The sequence below is a fragment of the Lissotriton helveticus genome, chromosome 6 (assembly GCF_964261635.1).
Source record: "Lissotriton helveticus chromosome 6, aLisHel1.1, whole genome shotgun sequence".
Classification (NCBI taxonomy): domain Eukaryota; kingdom Metazoa; phylum Chordata; class Amphibia; order Caudata; family Salamandridae; genus Lissotriton; species Lissotriton helveticus.
Window position 1 is genome coordinate 1850158746 of NC_136067.1, and position 19884 is coordinate 1850178629.

Genomic DNA, 19884 nt, shown 5'->3' on the forward strand with positions numbered 1-19884 from the left:
ATGGAAGCCACTAAATACTTTTTTGATCAAAGGGAAGCTGTTTTTAGAGACCATAATACCATGCTCCTCCAGATGATTGAAATATGTTTGTACAACAATTACTTTCAGTTTCAAAACGTCATTTATCATCAACAACGTGGTGTGGCAATGGGTTCGTGCGTCTCCCCCAGCTATTCATGCTTACATGTTGGCTGGTGGGAGGAACACTGGCTCAGAACCACACACACACAGTGGGGCCAGTATTTATTACAATACTGGAGGTTTATCGATGACGTATTTATTGTCTGGGGTGGCTCGCAAGAACAGGCTCAAGCTTTTGTGAGGGATGTGAATCAAAATGATCATAATTTAAAATTCACAGCTACTGTAAACACGGACTCGGCCAAGTTCCTGGATGTTTTTCTTTTTATTAAAGAAGGGAAACTACACACCAAGCTACATCGGAAGGTGACAGCGGGTAACTCCATATTACATGCCCGGTGTTCCCACCCTGCCCACACCATTAAAAGCATTCCCTATGGCGAATTCATCCGCATAAAACGAATATGTAGTGACACCGAAATTTCAGCCAGTTGTCTCAATGAGTCTTATTCAAGATTCTTGGCACGTGGCTATGGCTTTAATATTTTGGATCAGGCCTTAATAAAAGTCAATAGTAAATCTAGAGAAGAACTATTGCAGCCTAAGTTGCCCATAACAACAGAACCAATAACAATAGGCCCTATCCGTCTGATCACAACTTTCTGAAACCAAGAAAGAAAGATTAGACGCATCCTGTATTCTGAATGGTCAATTATTCTCACAGATAATATCTTACGACCTATCCTACCGAGATTGCCAAATATCACTTTTAGACGTGCTCCATCCAGGAAAGATGCATTGGACAAATCTATGCCAGAAAACAATTTGAAACCTCCATGGCTGTTGAAGTTAGGCTTTTTTAAATGCACTTTGTGCCGTGCGTGCACCTTCGCTAAAAATGGAACTTACTATCAGTCTGCTTTTAGCGAGAGAAGAATTCCAATTTGTGAGTATTTGACTTGTCGCTCGGAATTCGTGATTTATAAACTTAGATGCACGTGCAACCTAGAATACATCGGAAGCACGAAGTTCCCAGTGAATAAGCGTATTCTTCAGCACATACGTGCTATTGTCAATTCAGACAACAATTATCCTGTGGCACGCCACTTCAAAGCCATACATAACAACCAGCTCAAAGATCTGGAGTACACGGTCTTCGGCTCTGTCCCTAGCCCTAGTCGGGGTGGGGATCGGGAAAAAATATTGAGGCAAAAGGAGACACAGTTTATCTTACTATTAGATACTAGAGTCCCTAATGGACTAAACGTCAATGAAGGGCTCAGTAACTTTTTGTGAATATTGGATGCTTCAAACTGTAATATCCGTGTAAGTTGATTTGCTGGTTTTTCCTTCTGAATTTTTGTAAATTAGCGGTTGCTGCAATGTAAATTAACTTTGATGCACAAATCATGTGTGCAATGTATGACATTTTCGCCAGGTTATCTAAAGGGGGCTTCTGCCAAACTGTTTTAGTGCCCTGTTTAACAACTTTTTATTTTCATTTTTTCGTTTATTTTTCACTATATGCTGCTATGTACAGATGAATTTCATGTATTATATTTAACATTTATACTGATATTGAATGTCATTGAGGTGGTTGAGACTATGATTTGTTGAACAAATTTGCGGCACAGTATATCCACTTGGAGTAACTTTTTAAACATTTGAAGCTTTTTTTGAGAGGTATTTGAACAGCATCAGCATATTAACTGTTGTTGCTGTTCTTCTTCTTGTAACAAAAGAATTGTTATCTATCAATTGAACTAATTGATCAAGTTATGATTTCTGGCACTGGCCATAATTTTCCAAACAAATACGATTTACTGAGTTTTCGTATTGCTTGAACTTCTACTGGAGCTTCATGTGAACAGCGCTACTTTTACCTTTGTGTTATTGTAGTTTTCTTTAACCACTCATTGTCTGTACATTGTTTGTGTTTGATTTGTACTTGATTTTCGACCTCTCAGTCTTTTTTCTAAAGCTGATTGATTTTTATTTCACATAAAATGGCACAACCTACAGTGGCGCGTCATGTGATCAAGCTCCGCTTGACGGAGCGAAATGCGTCATGGAGGGCAGCTGCCCGAAATTTGCACAAATAAATAACTTATGACTGCTTGCACCTCATCGTGTTTAATGTCCCGTTATTGAACGTTCTATTCCTGGGGAAGAGGTCGGTACCTGCTTGGTGTCGCTTGAGAATCAGCGGTTCAGGCCTTTTCTTCAAAATATATATATATATATATATATCTGGTGAAACAACTAAAGCTGTCTTAAGGAATATATATGTGTATATATATATATATATATATATATATATATATATATCTATATATCTATATATCTATATCTATATCAATCTGGTGAAACAACTAAAGCTGTCTTTAGGACCAAAACAACAATGTGTACAACAGGGTTGGGAAAAGGGTGGGGGCAGGGAGAGTGCAATGATTCCTGCAAGCATTAGGCAGTGAACCAGCTGGTTATCTTTATTTACAGTCTTTCGGCTTTTTCGCTTTACTTGCAGTAAAGGACCACCATAGGTTTTACCAATCATGCAGAAAAAAGGGGCCTTTAAAGTAGTCCTAGACAGAGAGTTGCAAATCATGCTGGTAGCAACTCTATCTTCCCAAAAGTGAAAAAAAGCATTAGCAGAGTTTGCCCAGAAAGGTGACTCATGGTCCTCGGTTCATATGCAAGCAAAGAAAAAGCTTTAGTTGTCACAGCCGGGGGCAAAAACTAGAAGTAGCATCATTTTGCCTCATGGGAGATAGTTATAAGCCAACAGTGAAGTGGTGAGATAAAATCCCTTGCTGACAAACGAGGTGGGGCGGTGAAGGCAAAAAAAAATTGCTGCTGAAGGCGAGAAGTTGGGTTCCATAGGGCAGCTTGAAATGGACTAGGTTAAGAACCCATGAAAATCAGGATCTATACTAGTAAATGAAGCAGTAATTTCTTTGGGAGTTTGTTTCAAATTCCCATGAATTGACATTGCACAGGTTTGTTTTTAGTTTTGTGCTGTGTATGTTTACTGTTATACATTGATAATTATATTACGCAAACCTACATAGGGAGCAATGGAGTGGTGTACGCAAACCTACATAGGGAGCAATGGAGTGTTGTACTCTAGATGGCCATATAGGCTGCTCGGAGATGATAAAAATTATGTACATACATGAAGTGTGAATTGCACAGTGTCATTGCATTTCACACTTTTTTATGCACAGGGAGATTAACGATTTGCCCAGCATCACACAAAGTTGATTCAAGTGCTGAGGCTTAGATTTAAGTCCCCAGATTCCAATGTTGGCAGGTCTAGCCTCTAGTTCCACCCTGCTGTAGCTGGAGAGAAACCAGAAAAAGGGAGAAGGAAAGAGAAAAAAAGCAGACACAATATGGAAAGAAAACTGGATAAGGAAATAATGCATAAAGATAGAGGAAGATTAAATGAAAGCTAGAAAGAGGAACAAAGGCACACAAATGAAAGTCAGACATGGAGAGAATCGCAAAACTAAAGAATAAGATACAAAAACTGAAGAATGAGATATTCAAATACACATACTCATAAGTACTCAAGGCTGTATTGTGCAGGCTAATTGTTTGTCTGACAACTATGTAAGAAATCACCTGTTGAAAAGGTGGCAGGTTTTCCTGGTTGAACTCCTCACATTGACACAGAACAGGTTGTCTGCATAGGTTCAACCTTTCTTGGAAGGAAGCAATTTGGGAGGTGTTAATGAGAAATATATTCCGATAAATGTGGGTGCGAGATGTGTTCCGACTGGAAAGAAACATCAGACTCCTGTACATCTTTCTGTCCCAGCATATCATAGCCTGAGCACATCCAAGTGGCTCCGGTTTGATCCAGGAGAGTATGATACCCAGACTTTCTGAGCATGAGCATCTGTCCACTGATGAGTCTACCTCTTCAACAGCAAAAGGATTCCACCTGAATCTGTGCTACCTACACCTGCGTGCAGGGAGATTGAACAGCAGCAACTGCTGCCTGAAGTGGTGGATGTCTTCCTTGCTTTTCATGAAATCCGTTGATGCTGGGCGTTGGAACAATTTTATAGTGTGGTTTTTCAAAACTGACCACTTAAAGGCAAAGCTTTCAGGTATCCTTTTGTTTGTATTATCTTTGGCTCAGCATTGTCTTGCAGTGGGTACTGTTAAAGGTTATTTATCAGCCCTGTCTACTTTAGCTAGACCAACCGCCCTTGTTTAAATCACCTGTTGTGATGAGATTTCTTAAAGTAAATGTTTGACACATATATGTTCCTTCCTCAACCATTTGCGATCCCACTGTGGGACTTCAACTTGGTCTCAATGTTCCTGTTGTGCATGTCCTGACTTCAGGGACAGTCTTCCTCATTGAGATTGTGTCAGGTCGTCACAGGAGTGAACTTTAGGCACTTTCAGAGCAACTGTATTACACCTTCTTTTGCCTCACACAAGTTTTAATTTGTATTTCTTTTAGAGTTTAATATAGCATGAACTAGACCCGAAGATATCGGTTATCTTAGTGCTTTACATAGCACCAGTTTCGTAACACAAGGACACATTCATTTTGTTAGGCACGGGGAGATTAAGTGATTTGCCCAGAATCACAGGATGTTGAGCGTCGTTGCCGAGACTCGAACCCGGTTCCCCAGCTTTGACTGCTCCAGCTATAAGGCTACATCCTCTCCCCTAGTAATTGCTGAAGACTCAAATGGTATTCTTGGCAAAAGTTTTGACTCCCTTCCACACTGGGAGTCCATCAATTTTCCAGCCTCCTTTGCTTCCTTTCACCCAGAATCAGAGGCTACTTTGGTTGCATGTCTCTGCTTTTACATTGGTCATACTAAGAACCATTGAGTGGACAATCAACTTTTTGTGTGGTTTTCCGGATTGAAAAAAAGGGAAAGCTGTGCAGAAGAGTACCATGTTGATGTGGGTTGTCCTGCATTAAGATCTGATATGCTTTGGCCAGGAAGCATCCTCTGAAAGGTCTGAGAACCATTTTACCGGGCTAAATCTGCTACCACTTTCGCACTTGGAATGCCTGTCCATGACATCTGCCAGGCTGCAAAAAATGGGCCTCTCTGCATACTTTCACGAAGAACTACAGCCTTGACAGCCAGGTCTGGCGAGGAGGACTGTTGCCTGCTCCATCTGTCAAGGCTTTTGGTCTAGGACCACTCCACAGAAACTTTGAAAGTTACTGCTTTGGTATCTATTCTGAGATGAGGAATCTGCGGTTATTAGTATCCATCAAAAGAACAACTTACTTCCCCTTCAGTATTGGTCTATCTGGTGGAAACTCTAACCGCAGATTCCTTACTTCCCTCCCTCCTCCCTGTTCCTTGGAGTAGACTCTTTTTAACATGTAAAATGTTCCCAAGTTATTATTGAGCACACTGGTACCAACAGTTGTTCACGCTCTGCATCTTAGTGAATGGTAAACCAGAAGACAAGAAAGTGACATCAGTGTGCAAATGAGTGTGTGTTAAATGAGCTTCTGCTCCATCACTTTTAGGGTGGTGTGGAGTCAGCATGGAGCTACACAATACCACCTAGCGGTGTGCAGCAACACTGCTGTGCCTGAAGTTTTCTGAATTCACACGTGAGGAATCTGCGGTTAGATAAAATAGCCACCAGAAAAAGTATTTCCGAAGTTAAGTAACCTATTCTCACTAGGCAAATATATTGTTTTAATTGCTGATGGACTTAAAATATTTGGTTTTATACATTTTGTAGGTTCAACTTGATCTAGTTAGTTCTCAGAAAGCGGAATTGAAAAAGAGTTTTGAAAGTTCTCAAACGGAATATAAACAGCAGATTGAGAAACTGGAGCAAGAAATCATGGAATATCGGTTGAGAATTCAAACGGCTAATGCAGATCAGGAGGTCCTCCTTCAAAAGCTACAAAAACAGGTAACATGCTCTGTCCATTTCCCTAAAAACATTGATGATGTCACAGCTGGATTGTATTATTTGCATTTTGTGACCATTTTTTAAAGTTTACTTTAGATGACCGCAGGACTTTCCAGTTGATGATTTATTAAGCTACTCTAACGATTACTTCTGAGGTGCAGTGTTCTGTAGAATGTATGGTAATTCTTTATCTAGACATGTTTACTTTTTGAAATACTTAAGTGTTTCTAAATATAATTAGCCTATGTATTTAAACTATTGGCTTTACATATGCCATGTATATCAAATACGCTTAATGATGTAGTCATTTCCTAATAATGTGAAACAACAACATGACTTAGAGAATTCATTACGTAAGTGTTTCTCAGTCTTAAGTGAGCTATACTCTATAAAGTGTCACTGAATCTTTTACTTCTGATTTGGTTACCCATGTGTTTACAGCTTATTGCAAGATACTAGACATGTAACTGTATGGATTTTTTGATGATATTCATCAATCAATTACTTGAATTCTAAGGCACATAATCACCATTATGCACTCTTCAACTCCGTCAAACAGCCCACTAAAAATGTTATTTAATTTGTAACATCTTTTCATTTTGATTACTGTAGTTTTCTTTGTTCCATTTTTAGAGTTTTACACTATCACTAAGTAATCAAGTCTAACAGTAAGCATTCCCCTAGGAAGGACAAGCCTAACAAATAGTTTATCTTTAAATTGACTGTCTGCATGGAGATGTTGGTCAACCTTTACATATCTTAGACAGTAAATACAGCAAAGGTATTGCTAAATATTCTACATAAAGGTCTCTTCTTTACCTGTTACCATTCCCAATGATTCCGATTCATATTGTATTGTTTTCAATTAATGTAATATCTTCACTGTAGTGTTTTATAAGTAGTCGTCATTTTCTAACTATCACTAATTCATCATTTGTTCACTGCTTTGATTATGATCTTGTTTTGGTCCAAGTGGAGAAGGATTTAATTTTTTTGTCAGATAGATCAATAAGATTTATTTTGCGATTTTTATTTTTTTTTCCTCTCTTTTTGATAAATTTCTTCCATCTCTTTAGTGAAGGCTATAAATAATACATCTGAAAGAAAAACGTTAGTGATAGATTCCTTACCTTAGAATATCCCCAGGCGTCAGGCTGGATCCGGAAATTTTTGCGTAGCAATACCCCTGCGCGTCGGTAGGCGTCGTCTGCGGCTCCGTGTCCGTCGTCGTCGGCGTCGTTAGCGCCGGAATGACGTCGTCGGAGTACTTAGACGCCGCCCATGCGCGCTGACGTCAGTTCTTCTTTTTTCCGCGCCAGCTAGCGCAGATCCGGAGAAGCTCTACCCCTAGTCATTTTTTGACTAAACTTTTTTGATCTTTTGATCATTTTTCTACTCGAGTTTTCGAACTCCATCGGTGCCGGTAGGGATGCCCGGGTTCAAGCCCTGTTTGAAGAGCCCCATCGCCGGTGCCTGAAGTGCTTAGGCCTCGACCACGACGACCGCACCTGCTCCGACTGCCGGGCCCTGACGTCGAAGGCTAGGCGGAAGCGGTCCCGCAAGCGGCTCGAGCTCCGGCAGTCGGCCCCGCGCCATTCCAGGTCCCGGTCCCACGGGAGGTCGAGGGACTGGTCGCGGGGTCGGAGTCCCCGCAGCTCCGGGAGTGGACATCGGTCGTCGGGATCCAAGTCCTCAGGTAAGAGGCATGAGAGGTCGGAGCGGCATCATCGCTCCTCCGACCCACCCCGACGCTCGCACGATTTAATTTTAATTGTGGGTTTATATAGCGCTAGGAATCGACTCCCGGAGGAGTATCTCCACGCTTCGACCGCTGGGGAACCCGTCCTGGCTCACCCTGAGAGATGGTCCCTGATGGGTATCTCTAAGGTGCGACCAAGCATCCCCGGCGGTCTGGGGGGGCCGTTGTGAAGATGAGGCAAGCTGATGCCCAGAGTTGCCGAGTGTGGTTTCTGACTAGAGTAGGCACCGAGGCGAGAATTATCGAGTCCGCTGACCCTGGTCCACGACCCTGCCGCGTCGGGAATCGAACCCTGGTCCCGGGCCATTCTCTGCTTACGGGTCTGCCGCCTCTAACCAGTGAGCCACACTTCTCACAAAGGCCGTCAGAAGCGGCGCCCAACTGCGCCGTTCCTGCGCCAGAGTCGGACCTAAGGGAAGATTGGGGACGGCGTCCACAACGGGCGCCGGGGGCGACACCCTCGGGGTCGGCGCCGGTGAAGTTGTGAGGTCGACCGGCCTATGCCGATGCGGCCGGGGGTTCGAGCGACACCCTCCAAGAGAGTCGCAAGCGTCGCCGCCTGCCCCACACCTTCGGGTCCCTGGGCACGGCGCGACGCCGGAGGAGGTCGAGCGGTACCTCATGGCCATGAGGTCCCTCCCTCCTCAGCTGGGTCCCGCGGCGCCTTCGGGCGCAGCGGTCCCGGCTGGAGGCCCTAGCGGGTCGGGCGCTTCGGCCCCGATGCCGCCGGGTGGTTCGGCCCCGGCGCCGCCGGCGACTTCGGTCCCGGCGCCGCAGGACCTCACCGGACCCGCTTAAGGATCCGGGTCGTCGCCGGTCGACCTCACAACTTCACCGGCGCCGACCCCGAGGGTGTCGCCCCCGGCGCCCGTTGTGGACGCCGTCCCCAATCTTCCCTTAGGTCCGACTCTGGCGCCGGAACGGCGCAGTTGGGCGCCGCTTCCGACGGCCTTTGGAGATTTTTATTTCCATGAGGAGGCCCAGTCTGTTGACCCTGAGTTACAGGAGACTGGTGACGGAGGTGATTGGGAGGGGTCTGAGGACCCTCTGGCACAGGAGAGCCAGTCTCAAGAGGACTGGACATATGAGCTTGGGGAGGCCAGTGGTATTGACACCTCGCCAGACACTGGATTTGTCTCCCCTCCCACCGTGGCTACGGAGGAGGGGGCTGCTTATAGCGTAGTGTTAACGAGGGCAGCCAAGGCCTTGGGCCTTGAGCTCCCTGTTGCGGCCGTGAGGACTAACCTCCTCACTGAGGTTCTTAAACCGCAGGCAAGCTCCAGTGAGCCTCTGCTGCCGTTTAATGAAGCCTTATGTGACGTTCTTGTGGGCACTTGGTCCAAGCCCGCCACGGGTCCGCCTGTGGATAGGAACGTGGCCAGACGCTACCGCCCGGCTCCTGTGCGACCCTTGCTTTTTGTCCACCCATCCCACCCCCGAGAGCCTGGTTATCCAGGCCTCCACTTCCCAGACTGCATTCCCGACGGCCTCGCCCGATCGGGAATCCACGAGATACGAACAGTTCGGGAAGAAAGTGTTCTCTGCGGTCTGTCAATACCGCGTGTCTCTTGGGCCGCTACACCCACACCCTGTGGGACACGGTCGCGGACGTGCTGCCACAATGCCCGGAGGAGGTCCGGGCTAAACTCGCCCAAGCCCTTGTGGAGGGTTGAGATGCGGCACGATACTCTATCCGGTGTGGACTCAATACCACGGACTCACTGGGCAGGGCGATGGCAACGACGGTGGCGGTTCGCCGCCACGCCTGGTTGAGGACCGCCAATTTCTCGGCCGATGTCCAGGCCACCCTCCTGGATATGCCGTTCGATGGCCGTCGCCTTTTTGGCGACAAGGCAGACCATGCGCTGGAGCGCTTTAAGGACTCCAGGGCTACGGCCAAGTCCTTAAGCCTCTCGGCCATGCGCCAGCAATCGGGTGCCTTTCGCTCCTTTCGTGGCCACGGAAGGGGCGTCCCCACACGTGCTGCCAGCCACGCACCGCAGAATACCCAGCAGCGCGGTGGGGGCCGTGGAAACCGCCGTGGCGGCGGTGGTCGCGGTCAGCGGCGAGGCCAGTCCACACCTCCCTCTGCAGCACCTGCCTCCAAACCTTCCTAGTCCGAGCTTTCAGGCCCATGTGACGCCTGTGGGAGGCAGGGTTCGCCATCACCACTTCCACTGGCGCACTGTCACGTCGGACAGGTGGGTGCTGCAAATCGTCCGAAGGGGCTACTCCCTCCCCTTCGAGGCGACCCCTCCAGCCATGCCACCGCAATTCCACCGCGTGTCGGGGGATCACTTGCAACTTCTGCAGGAGGAAGTCACGGCCCTCTTGGCCAAGGGGGCCATCGAGCGCGTTCATGGGCCAGAAGTAGGGTGTGGATGTTACTCCCACTACTTTCTGGTGCCCAAGAAGGGCAAGGGGGGCCTGCGCCCGATCTTGGACCTACGGAACGTCAACGGCAAGAGAAGTTCAAGATGCTGACTTTGGCTCAGGTCTTAGCTGCCCTGGACCCCGGAGACTGGATGGTAGCGTTGGACTTGCAGGACGCTTATTTTCACATCCCCGTCCTGCCGGCCCACCGGCGTTACCTGCGGTTCACGGTAGGCCACGAGCACTTTCAGTTTACCGTGCTCCCCTTTGGCCTTACCAGCGCCCCACGGGTGTTCACGAAGGTGATGGCGGTGGTCGCAGCTCATCTGCGCAGGTTAGGGGTGTCAGTCTTCCCCTACCTCGACGACTGGTTGTTGAAGGCGGGCTCGCCCCAGACAGTCGTCAGCCACCTTCAGACTGCGGCAGACCTCCTGCATTTGCTGGGGTTCTCCATCAATGTGCCGAAGTCGCACCTGTGTCCCTCTCAGAAGCTCCTCTTCATCGGAGAGGTTTTAGACTCGGCGCAGTTTCGGGTTTACCCTCCCGAATAGCGGGTTCGGAATATTCAGGCTCTGATTCCGATCTTTCAGCCTCTATCCCGAGTCTCGGTCAGGTTGACGCTGCGGCTTCTGGGGCTGATGGCCTCCTGCATCCTACTGGTGCGTCACGCCCGGTGGCGGATGCGGGCTCTGCAGTGGGACCTTAAGTTTCAGTGGGCCCAGCATCAGGGCAACTTGTCCGATAACGTCTTGATCTCGGAGGGCACTGCAAGACAGTTGCAGTGGTGGCTCACGGACCACGATTGGGTCAGTGGCAGGTCCCTCTCCCTACCCTACCCGAAGCACGTAGTTGTGACGGACGTGTCCCTCCAGGGCTGGGGTGGCCACATGGGAGAGGCGGAGATCAGAGGACTCTGGTCTCCGGCGGAGGCCCGGCTCCACATCAACCTGTTGGAGTTACGGGCGATTCGTCTAGCGCTGAAGGCATTCCTCCCCTCTGTCCGGGGGAGTGTGGTGAAGGTGTTCACGGACAACACCACCGCCATGTGGTACTGCAACAAACAGGACGGGGTGGGGTCGTGGACCCTATGCCAGGAGGCTCTGCGCCTCTGGCAGTGGCTGGAAAGTCAGGGTGTGACCCTGGTAGTTCAACACCTGGCAGGTTCTCTGAATGCCAGGGCGGACGAACTCAGCCGTCGGTGCACGATGGATCACGAATGGCGTCTGCACTCGGACGTGGCGCAAGGCCTCTTTCAGCAAGGGGGAGAGCCTTGGTTAGATCTATTCGCCACCGAAGAGAACGTGCAATGTCATCGGTTCTGCGCGTTGGAATTTCCAAGGCGGCACTCGCTCGGAGACGCTTTTCGTCGCGAGTGGAGTAGTGGTCTGTTGTACGCCTTTTCGCCTATATCACTTCTGCCCAGAGTGCTGAAGAAGATCAGGCGCGACCCTTGTGGCTCCGGAATGGGCACTAAGATACTGGTATCCCGAGCTACTCAGCATGTCAGTAGATCCCCCGATTCGTCTGCCCCTTCGGGAGGACCTTCTGTCGCAGCAGCAGGGGACGGTCCGCCACCCGAACCTGTGCAGTCTCCACCTACAAGCTTGGAGATTGAGCGGCGACAGTTGAGGCCATTTGACTTGCCTCCCGAAGTCTGTAATGTCATTCTGGCAGCCAGGCGTCCCTCCACAAAGTCGGTATACACCTGCAGGTGGAACAGATTTGTGGCATGGTGCACAGCAAAGGCTGTGGATCCAGTCTCTGCCCCCCTTTCTGAGGTTCTCCTCTTCCTTCTTTCTCTTGCCCAGCAGGGCTCTGCTCTGGGCACTGTCAAGGGCTACCTTTCTGCCCTTTCTGCCTACTTGAGGCTCCCTGATCAGCCTTCTTTGTTCAAGTCCCCTATTGTAAATCACTTTCTTAAGGGCATCACACACATGTTCCCTCCTGTTCCCTTCGTGATGCCCCAGTGGGACTTCAACCTTGTTCTTACCTTCCTGATGTGCGCTCCCTTTGAGCCACTTCACAACTGTCCTCTTCGTCTTCTGACTCTAAAGACTGCTTTCCTGGTTGCTATCACCTCTGCCAGGAGAGTGAGTGAGCTCCAGGCCTTTTCTTGTACTCCACTTTTCCTTTCGGTCCATCCGGACAAGGTTGTGTTGCGTACTAAGCCATCTTTCCTGCCCAAGGTTGTCTCCGCCTTCCACATCGGGCAGTCCATCACCTTGCCAATCTTCTTTCCGCCTCCGCATCCCTCTAAAGAGGAAGAGCGGCTCCACCGTCTGGACCCAAAACGTGCGCTCTCATTCTATTTGGATCGCACACGCCAGTTCCGGGTGGATGACCAACTCTTTGTTGGCTACGTGGGTGCTAAGAAGGGGAAGGCGGTACACAAGCGGACCATCTCCCGGTGGATCATCTTGTGTATCCAGGCATGTTACTCCATGGCTAAGAAGGAGCCCCCTGTTGGATTGAGGGCTCATTCCACTCGGGCCACGGCAACTACAACTTCCCTGTGCCGGGGAGTGCCCTTACAGGACATTTGCCAGGCAGCTACGTGGGCCTCGCTGCACACGTTCGCACGACACTACTGCCTGGACAGTCAAGTCCGGAGGGATGGCTTCTTTGGCCGTTCCGTCCTCCAGGACTTTCTGGTGTGATTATTGGTTCGCAGACCCACCACCGGGGTTGGTATTGCTGGGGTATCTATTCTAAGGTAAGGTATCTATCACTAACGTGTCTCTTTCAGATGCACAAGTTACTACTTGTGTAATGATATATCTGTAAGAGACATTAGTTAGTGATAGATTCCTTACCGACCCACCCATCCTCCCCGTTCTGCGAACCGATATCTAGGGTTAAGGTCATCCCCTTTCAGGGCCCTAGTTTCTTGGCACCAGTGTTGGTTCTATCATGGCTCTGCGTATCTGGCGCGGAAAAGCTGTGTATCAGAACTGACGTCAGCGCGCACGGGCGGCGTCTAAGTACTCCGACGACGTCATTCCGGCGCTAACGACGCAGACGACGGACGCGGCGCCGCAGACGACGCCTACCGACGCGCAGGGGGTATTGCTACGCAAAACTTTCCGGATCCAGCCTTGACGCCTGGGGATATTCTAAGGTAAGGAATCTATCACTAACTAATGTCTCCTACAGATATATCGTTACACAAGTAGTAACTTGTGCGTCTATTGTATTATCGGGTCTAGGCGTAATTCAAGCACTGTCGTGCGTGGAGCTATTATCCAGGTGATCAGTTTTTGTGAAAGTGTTTACCAGATAAACATCTGTTAGTCCTTGCGTAATAATTTTGTACTGATATGTATACCTGTATGTGGCATGATTTTAAGATGATTCTTTAAAAGGTATGTAGTTTTGGTTTGTGTGCAAGTTGAAATAAATGCATTTTGATTTCATATCTTTTATTTGTCAGCATTAGTTTAGACACTGGATGTTGTGTCCAGTTGTACACAACTGTTCTACCACTTTAGCCCTGTCCGCCAGACCAGGAGAATACTCCTGATCTGACTGGCGGTTCCTACACTGGTTTGGTGGTTCAGAAGCTAGGCGGTTCTGCTCCCGCACTGCCAAACTCATTATAAGGTCCCTCTCATTTTATCGGTGCATACCATTGGTGCTTCAGTTGAGGCTACCAATCATCTGTGCTAGATTGTTTGCTGTAGTTGCACTGTTCCCATGAATCATGCTAAAGATGCCAGCTTAATTTTTAGTTTCCAGTTTCAACTCCCTTTACATTTAAAGAGCATTTTAGTGCTATCAGCTTTGCTTTTTTTTTTATTTGTATTTTCACTTTATTAAACTGTCAATATTAAATTTTCTAAGCGACCACTGACCCCCTGATTATCTCCAGGGGTCTATGGACCACATATTCTTTTTTTTTTTTCTTCAAAAATCTTTATAAGTAAGAAAAGCATAAAATAAACATAGCACCAAGCAGCAAAAAGAGATCACAAGGCAAAAATAAATTTCACATTAACTCAATCAAAAGATCTTTCCGATGGCACATCTGGGTCGAATGATTGAGTAAGATGTGGTAGGAATAGATTTGTCGCCGCAGTCTTTCCAGGCTGTATGTGTGCCTTGTTCCCAATCTTCGTGTGTTGGGGTGGGTCCCACATCTAAATGCGCCCAGATCTTTTCCCACTTGCGTGGGCAACCCCTCCATCGATATATTGGCTTCTTGTTTATCATGCACCAATCCATTTCCTGCTACCATTCCCTCACTGTTGGGATCCTCGCTGCCCCCCACAGCCATGCAGTATTCCGCTTAGCCACAACAAGGCCTAGTGACAGACAGATCTTGACGTATTTTGGTGGCGGTTCCTCTCCCCAGATATATAAAATCATTTCTTTGCTGTTTCGAGGGGAGGGGTAAAGTCCTCCATCGTAACCTCCCCTTGATTCTTTGTAGTTCGGTCCAGAAGGCTTGGATCGCTGGGCATGCCCATACAGTATGGGAGATATTCCCTCCACTCCACAGCCTCGAAGACAATAATCTGTTGGGGCGTGTCCCATGGCTATAAGTGCCATGTGTGAATAGTAAGAGCAGTGTAATATGCATAGGAAAATCAATTGGACCCCTGTATGTATGGCTACTTTGTGGAAGGTCCCCAGTGCCGCCTCCCGTTCTCCGTCCTCACAGTCTCCAATATATCCCTCCCATTTAGATGTGAGTGACGTGAGAGTGTTGGGAGTGTTATTCCTTAGAATTTTGTAAAAGAGGGAGACCGTTTTTTTCGGCAATGGTTCAGTTAGGATTCCATTTTTTCATGGGGGGGTGAAACAGAGAGAGGGGGGGTCCCCCCGTAGATATGTGTTCCCTGGGCATGTCAGAGCCGGAGGTATCTGCAGGCTTCAGAGGTGGCCAATTCGTATCGGGTACGTAGCTCTGCCCCTGTAAGCCCACACATCCCCCAACGAGGATATCCCTAGAAGGTTCCATGCTTTGAAACCCTGAATATTATGCACCTGAGAGAGTGCATCACTATGCCATAGTGGGGTCAAGACAGTGAGCTACTCTGGGCGTCTGGGTAAATACATTTCTGGCCTTAAGTATGTTGTAGAGTATGGCCTGATACCTCTCAGATCCCATAGAAAGCCTTTCCAGTCTAAAAGCCGAATCGTTCCAGGGAGCGAATACCCAATCAAGATGCGATGCCCAATAGTAGTTCTTTATGTCAGGGAGACTGATGCCTCCATCCTATACGCAACGCATCAGCTTGGAGAAGGCAATCCGTGGTGGAGTTGCGTTCCCCAAGAGCGAACGGAGGAGGGTTTCGGTGGTCTGGAAGAATTTGTCCGGTACATGGTGGGGGATGTTTTGTAAGGCATAGACCATTCGGGGAGTTTGATGATATCCCTCAGAAGCTTGTGGATGTCTGCGAGTAACAATTGTGTTTTTAGGGGGTACAGCTGCTCATAGTATTGTGCAAATGTGTCTGGTATGCCCTCAGGGTCGCAAATAACATTACCCAGTTCCGTATTGACTTGAGGCACCGATCCCCCCTGTGCGATCCCTCCTTACGAGCCATGAGAGTAGTTTCCCCATTTTATTACCCACTTCATATAGGCGTCATTGGGTCAGAGTATATGAGCTTTTCGCCCTATCTTCCATTAGGTCTCTGTACTCTTTTTGATTTAGATGAAGGGTGTTTAGGTGGTATTTATTTGAGTGATTCCCTCCCACCCCCTGTAAGGTCCACATTTTGTTCTCCAGCGCAAGTGATTTTTGCTTCTGTCGTTGTTGTGTCATTGTTGGTTAATATGCTGTGCCTCATATTACAGGCCTCTCAGAGTGTTGGGTAGGAGGCGACCAATGCCTCATTAGTTTCAGAATATGTCGTTGTGGCCTGATTCAGCTCCTCAGTGAACTTGGTGTCCCGGAGAGGACAGGCATTGATACGTCGTTGACCACGAGATGTATTAGCACGTCCAATCACACCGGGAAGTGATCTGAAATTCCCCTGGCCAAGTGTCATACCTCAGCCACCTTGGCCAGTTGGATAACTTAAGTAACTATATAGTCTAGTCTGTCAAGACTGTTAGGAACCCCGGACAGGAAGGTGTATTGACAGTCTGTCTGGTGTTGTGTACGCCAAGTGTCAGCTAGGCCGAGGACAGTGACAAAGTTGGATAGCATAGGGGCCCGTGGTTCTAGTGGGCTTGGGAGTAACGGTCTAAGTCAGGTGAAAGTAGCACATTAAAGTCTCCCCAAGGAGTGAGACCCCTTCTGGTAGCTGAAGCAGCACCTCGCTCAACCCCGGGAGTGTAAAGTGAGGGAGCCATGGAGGAACATAGATGCAACACAAGTTGATTGGAATCCCTTCCCAGGTGCCCGTTTGTGCGACGTAATTTCCTTGTGGTTCGATCCAGGCCGAATGAAGGGGATGGAATTCCTAATCCGGATGCCAACCCTCGGGAGTCGGTCCTGTATCCAGAGTGTGCCACCATTGTATAACGTTCCCTAGTCATTGCCCTGCATGTGTTACCTCGTAGGTGTGTTTCTTGGTATAGGACAACATTGGGGGCGTGTTTTTACAGATACATTTATGGATCATAGTTCGTTTGATCTTGTTGCTGAGACCGTTCACATTCCATGATAGTATCGATAAACGGGATCTGGTGCTAGGTGGGACTGAGCATATCCTAACTAGGAACACCCCCCAACTCTGCTACCCTGCCCGATGAAAACATGTTAGTTAATTAACAATAGGGGTGGAAGTCAGCGACCAGGACGAATTCTCACCGCTCGGCCGTCTCGAAGGACTGAATATCGGGGGCATGGATATGCTAGAGGATATCCCCTGCCATTCCAATGTCATCTTATCTGTTCCTCTGTATGCATATCAGTGTCCTCCCTGAATATTGCCACTCTTAGACCTTCACACTTGGCTATTGTGGAGAAGCCTTAGGAATTGTAAGCGGCGGAGGTTCCTGTCTATTTCCGGCCCTGGTCAGGGGTATGGTGGCGCTGTTGTCAGTGTCATCTCGGGACGGACAACCCCCGCATTACCAGTCCCTCCATCTGTGCGCTTAGGGAGCGAAACTCGTTGCCTCTTTAAATCTCCTGTTGTGTGCCAGCCCTCCTGGTACTCCATGGCCAATTCAGGGGAGTCGAAAAACGATCTTCCCCTCCGCTATTAATCTGAGTCTGGCTGGGTAGAGCATCATATACTTGATTTCGCACCTTCGCAGCTCTCGTTTCACTTCCATAAAACTCCTCCGCATTTGTTGGACTTCCCTCAAATTTTAGATCTGCAGTGCACCTGGGCACCTGCAGGTTTACGTCTCTGTCTCCATGGTTAAAGATGCGGGCCACAATGGTGGGGGGGGCATGCCTGGTCCGGGCGGTCGCAAACACCCTCTGTGCTCTCTCGACCGAGAAGAACTTTGAGAGGCCTCTCGGTTGGAGCACAGTGGTAATAAAATGTTCCATGAAGATATCAGTGCAAGGCTCAGCCGCTTTTTCAGGAATCCCAACCAGGCACGAATATTGCCCCTGGATCTATCTTCCATGTCCTCCAGACAGGCCTGCATGGTGCTCTGTCTTTCAGTAGGGAGGCTACCTGTTTCTGCAGCTTTGTTGTGGTCTCGCCAATGTCCGCGACAGTTTGCTGTGTGTCGCAGAGCTTGTCTTTTTCCTTATTGAGTTCTACCCACATTAAGGTAATTTCAGCTACCACTGAGTCAAGTATGGGCTCTAGGGGGCCTATTTTTTACTCTGTATGGCTGCCATGATTTCTCTGAGTGATGGCTCCTGGGCCTCTCCCTCTGGCTTCTACATGCTCTTTTTGGCCCCATTATCAGTGTGCACGGGTGGTGGGTGGACATAGCCTTCCATTTTACTCTGCTGTGACTTTTTTCCCTCCTTGCCCACTGTCATGGTTGCAGAGTTTGGCTCCGGGTCCACTCCAATATCCGTTTGTGACTGAAACCACTCCGTCACCCCTCGCACCGCTGCTTGCAGGGACGGGGACCCAGGGAGCGAGGCGGGCAGGTGCAGGACCCCGTGTCTCCATCTGTGGGTCCCTATCACGCTTCCTGTTTGTGCGGACACCCATCAAGTAGGCCCCAGACCGTATGTGTAATTAGCAGGGATTCCGTGGGCCCCGTTATGCTGGAGATGATGCTGTTTTGCCTTGATGTTGCAAGTTGGTCTTCGGCCTCGATACGGCCTGGATGCAGGGAGACCCCCAGGAGAAATGCCAAGGGGATGCTGGGTGCTTGTCTAGACCCTCTCGAGTACCCCAACCCCCTGGCCCTCATTAATCGTCAGCTTCAGTCCGCCCTGGCTCTGGGTGTGTCAAACGATCAGGGTGGGACGCCTGTCATAGTATGTGTCCCAGCCTCAATCAGGACTTTATCCGTGGGTCGGCTCACTACTGTGGCTTATTCGCTCACTTAGTGGCTCCAGGGGTCAGGCACCAGCAATGTCGCGCTGCCCCTTTGCCGACTATATGGGCGGAACACTGGGACCAGCAAGCCGCTACTCTTCAGGCGATGGCGTGTGCCCGCTCTCCCCCCACAACAAGGACACAGCCAGGGGTCGTCCGCCTGGCCCAGGACTCAACTCTGCTCAGGCCGCCCTCGAATATGAAGCAATGCCGAGGTGGCCGTTCTCCAGGTATTTACCGTCACACTGTAGCGGCACACAACTGCGACGTCTTTCTCTGATCGAGGGCCAGATGTAAGCTGCGGGTGGGGTCAGTAACCCTGTCCTTCTTGAGACTCCCGGCCCCTACATGCCCCCCGGGTAAGTCTGCCCAGCTCAGGATCCATTCTCCTCGTGGCTCCATGGGCCGGGCTCCAGGGATGTTGCACAGCCGCCCTGCCGGTCGTGTAGGCAGATCACCGTACCCCCACAAATGGTGTTTCATCTGTACGCCATCTTAGCCAGGCTTCACAGTGGGGGTTTCCACTAATTAAGTCAATTGAACAAGAAAGCAGTCTTTTCTATAATATCTCAATGAATAGCTAGCAAGGAGAAAACTTCATGCAAACTGGCATTGTTTCAGTGTCTTCAGGACACTTTGCCTCCACAACCAGACAATAAGTTAAAAGCTTTATCAAGGAAACTACAACCCCTGCTTAGCTGTGTACCTTCAGATGAAAATGGCAAGCCTGAGATCTGTAAGTATATATCTTGTGTAATCCCTCCTCATCCATTCTGGGTTCTCCACATCCTAAGATGTTTATCCCTAGGATGCCTCCCCCTTTTTCAAGTTAGATATCTTTAACGCAATCCTTTATTGCCCCCATTCTTTCTCCCACGTAGTCTATAATATCTAATACTTAAAATTTGAGCCTTTTATTGTCTATTCTAGTCCATTGCATTTTTTTTTATTTTTGTGCTCTTCGGTCAATCGTTCTGGTTCTCTACTAAGCCATTCGCCTCCTCCCAGGGCTCCTGACTGGTGTGATGCCATATGCTCTTCTTCTAGTTTGTTTCTTATTGCCCACTGTGCACTTGTTGGTTCCCTCTTTCCAGTGATGGACCTACCACTTAAGTGAATGTCTTTGTGAGGTCTTCTAGCTCTCTGGACATTGCCTAAGTTTTGCTGTCTATTTCCAGTTATTCCCATCTGTATTCAGAAGTCTTGAAAAAGTGTGACTTGTCATTGTATATGAATCTTAATATACTTCAAGTTCATTGCCTCAAGTTTGTGTTTTACTTCCACAAATGATTTAGAGTTTTAGAATTTTGTGTGTAGTCAGGAAATATTCATATGATTTTG

The 19884-nt window shown here is 48.5% G+C and overlaps 1 protein-coding gene across 1 annotated transcript in view; it reads left to right on the forward strand.

Moving 5' to 3' along the window:
• Nucleotides 1-19884, forward strand: part of CENPF (centromere protein F) — a 421242-nt gene that overhangs the window by 297447 nt on the left and 103911 nt on the right. The window contains exon 15 of the mRNA XM_078649780.1: nucleotides 5824-6000. Coding sequence (XP_078505906.1) covers nucleotides 5824-6000 — 177 coding nt within the window. The remainder of the gene's footprint in view (nucleotides 1-5823; nucleotides 6001-19884) is intronic.